This window comes from Stegastes partitus, unplaced genomic scaffold (genome assembly GCF_000690725.1).
Source record: "Stegastes partitus isolate 25-593 unplaced genomic scaffold, Stegastes_partitus-1.0.2 Scaffold1723, whole genome shotgun sequence".
In the NCBI taxonomy this organism is placed as follows: domain Eukaryota; kingdom Metazoa; phylum Chordata; class Actinopteri; family Pomacentridae; genus Stegastes; species Stegastes partitus.
The window spans coordinates 125,507-128,819 of NW_007579454.1; the positions used below are offsets into that span (position 1 = coordinate 125,507).

A 3,313-nucleotide genomic window follows, 5' to 3' on the forward strand; every position below is an offset into this window, starting at 1 on the left:
GATAGACTGGTTACCTGTCCAGGTGAACCTGCCTTCACCCTGAGTCAGCTGGGATAGGCTCCGCCCCCCATGACCCTCATGAGGATTAAGGTGTAGAGATGATGGATGGATGGATTTAGGCTAAATCTAACAAGGTATTAAGTTTGGCTACTGTTCAATGTTCACACACTCTCTGTCCCTCTATTCACAATAAGCACTATGTGAGCATTTCATGGTTTATGATGTGAAGTTCTTCACAAGTGGAGGCTGTTAAACAAACAGTTCATTGATGGCGACGTCGTAAAACACAGCTGTGATATTATACTGTAAGCAACCAAACACTTTAAAACGCGCCTCTATCTGCCTTCAACTACAACATACGATATTGAACCATTTCCAAGCTTGTATGAAATGTTTATATCCTGCTTATGATTGACACACAGCATGATGTGAAGTAAAGTCTGACCTGCAGGATCACAGACACTCCAGAGCTTCTACACAGTAAACCCATCCAGCTTCTACATCTGTCAGGAATTTCTTTTTTTGTTGTCATTTCTTAACTGTGAAGCTTCTTGTGTCAGTGGTGGAAAAACATCATTCCAGCTCCAGTGACCCTTAGTTTTAACTTCTACTGGACAGGATGAGTCCGTGACCCAGATCACAGACGGTCCTAACATCGGTCTGACTGTGCATGGCAGAGGAATGCATTAATAATGCATGTACAGATTGATCTACTAAACTGAATTTGTAACACGATGCTCAACAAATGGCTGACATCGCTACGGTGCACAAAAAGTTTGGTGAGCTCACTAAACGCCAACCAAAGCGGGCCTGAGCAGAGGTCCAATTAGCCAGAATAGCTGAGAACACCTGTGTGTGGGCGCAGCTCCAAAAAAAACCCAAACAAACCCAGATGACAATTAAAACAGTCTGTTAACAAGCTGTGAGTTACGACATCCGGCTCTACTCACGTTGCCAAAGTATTTATCCAACAACTCGACGTATCTGTGCAGCACTTCGAGGGCAAGCAGCTCATTGTCCTGTTCCTCCAGACCAACACAGAAATACAGGCTGGCGTACCTGCAGGTGAAGAGGAGAAAGGTTGCAGAAATGGTTGCCGCAACGTTGTCGAGAAACCAGGACTACCACTCAGGAGAAGGAGTTCTTACATCTGAATGTCTGTGTGCAGCGTCTTGGAGTAAAATTAGTCCAAAGAGAATAAACCTGTTGGTAAAGTGCTGCTCTGAAGATCAAGAAGATCAATGTTCAGATGTAATTCTAAGAACTTTTCCACTCATGCTGTCCAGGACTGAACAGATTCACTAAAAGCTGCATAAAGGTCCCACCTGTTGCTCTTATTGTACTGTAACGTGTTGCTGGGTCGGCTTGCATTAAAACGTGAGGCGTTCCTGTTCATTTCATTCACATCCAGCACCTCCAGCTTGTCACTATGACTAAAGGCCAGCAGAGGAGCCCACATGTGAGTTGCACCATTACTACAAGTCACTGATGTAGGTCACGCTCTGTGTTTATCTTCACCATAACCCTACCTGGGTCTGGTCAGCCCGTTGTTGAGGAAGGTGTGTCTGTGTGTTTTACAGCACGAGCAAAGAGAACACCCAAGTTAACCATTAAACGCTGTCTTTCACGGTCACCTCTTGTAAACGATCTTGAGGTCCCTCCACTGCAGAAAGTTGCTTGAACGTGGCGGACGAGGCAACACCAGCGTTGTCATGTCCCGGATCACCTTCTTCTTCTCCCGGTCCGACAACGGCGTGAACCATTTCTGCAGCCGCAGCTTCCCCTGCCGACTGAACAGCAGCAAGAAGCGTATCTGGAGAAAAGAGCAGGAAGCAATGACGCCGCTAAACTTTAGGACTTCTGTTTTTGTTTGTGTTGCATCATGTGCATGTGCAGAACTGCAGAGTGTAGACGAAGCAAACAGGAGGAGCACGTTATGAACAAACAGCTGTAGTGGCTCATGTGCAGCCGGAGACACATGCATGTCCAAACACAGCAACACTCGCTCTGTCTGCAGGCTCAGTTGCAACAAACTGCAATTAGATTTCACAACTACTAATGTGAGTGAAGCTCCCCTGGGAAATACAACACATCTAAATCACCTTTGAGTGCAATAAGGCAGTAAACATGGTGTTTGTGTTGTGCAACAGCAATTAATGAGAAGCTCTTTGCCCTGAGGTGCAGCTGGAAGCAACACTGATACTCCTGCAACGCCGTAACACAGGACGGGTGGAGGAAAGAGTGGAAGAACGTTTCTCTTTCGTGGACTTCAGTTCAGTGATTTTCTGTGATAGCTGATGTTTATTGTGTCAAGAAATATCAAGGGAGCCAATCCATCACACAGATTTGCATTCATTTGCTTTTCAGAGCTGTCATTGTTGCTACACTGCACGTAAAGCTTCGTCATCCTGACATGAGGAGATGGATCACAGAGCTGAATCACACACTGCTGAGTAGTTCTACATGAAAAGGAAATTCCACAAATACATGACGTGTGATCAAAGATGTTCTTACAGGAAATTCATCTGCAGATATAAAAAAGAATAAACAACATCCACCAGCAGACTGTTCACTGGTTTGAACTGAGCAGCTCCAGCAGAGTGATAAACAGGACGTGTGCTTCCTTGCCTACAGCTGCAGGACGCACCTTGTCAGAACCAGTCAGCTGTGAAACTCACCATCTTGGAGCAGCAGGTCCGACAGCAGCCGTCCGAACCGACGCCTCTGGCCTTAAAGGAACCCTGCCCCCTGAAGTCCCACCGCGCCCTGTCCTTCCTCCTTCTTGTGCGCGCTGAGATGCGGTGACATCGTTGATCTTCCCAGAAATCAGTGCGCTCACACCTTCTCCAGTCAGAGCCGCGCCCTGCCGCGCTCCGGCCGCTGATTGGCTGCTGAGGAGCGAGGAGGTGTCACACAGGTGAGACGGGGAGGGTGGCGGGCTGAGACAGTCCAGGTAGCGGAGAGGACATGTGGAGTGAGGTGGAGGCTCTGCTGGCGGTCAGCTGCATGCTGGGATGCTGCAAAACGGGTGGAAATAATAAACTATTAATTTAGTTTATGATGTAGTAGATTTATTTCTCTGCGTTTTCAATACAAATGTTTGTTTTAAATCAAATTTATGAGATAAAAAGTTGAATTTTCATGTAACTGAATCAAAATCACGAAATGAAAGTTAAGATATGGCACAAATCAATTATGAGCATGATTTAATACGTCAAACTACTGATGTGACTTCTCCTGTTGATTTCTCACAATAATAAAACAAATTCCTGTGTTACAACTTTACGAGATGCTCTGCTAACATATCCAAATG

General features: G+C 45.9%; 1 protein-coding gene across 1 annotated transcript in view; it reads right to left on the minus strand.

Annotated features, from left to right (window-relative positions):
• ap1s3a (adaptor related protein complex 1 subunit sigma 3a) overlaps positions 1 to 2,797 on the minus strand; it is a 4,629-nt gene extending 1,832 nt beyond the window's left edge. Inside the window, exons 1-3 of the mRNA XM_008301870.1 lie at positions 2,679 to 2,797; positions 1,635 to 1,813; positions 951 to 1,059 (exon numbers count right to left, since the gene is read on the minus strand). Coding sequence (XP_008300092.1) covers positions 951 to 1,059; positions 1,635 to 1,813; positions 2,679 to 2,681 — 291 coding nt within the window. The 5' untranslated portion in view covers positions 2,682 to 2,797. The remainder of the gene's footprint in view (positions 1 to 950; positions 1,060 to 1,634; positions 1,814 to 2,678) is intronic.
• Positions 2,798 to 3,313: the final 516 nt, after the last annotated feature.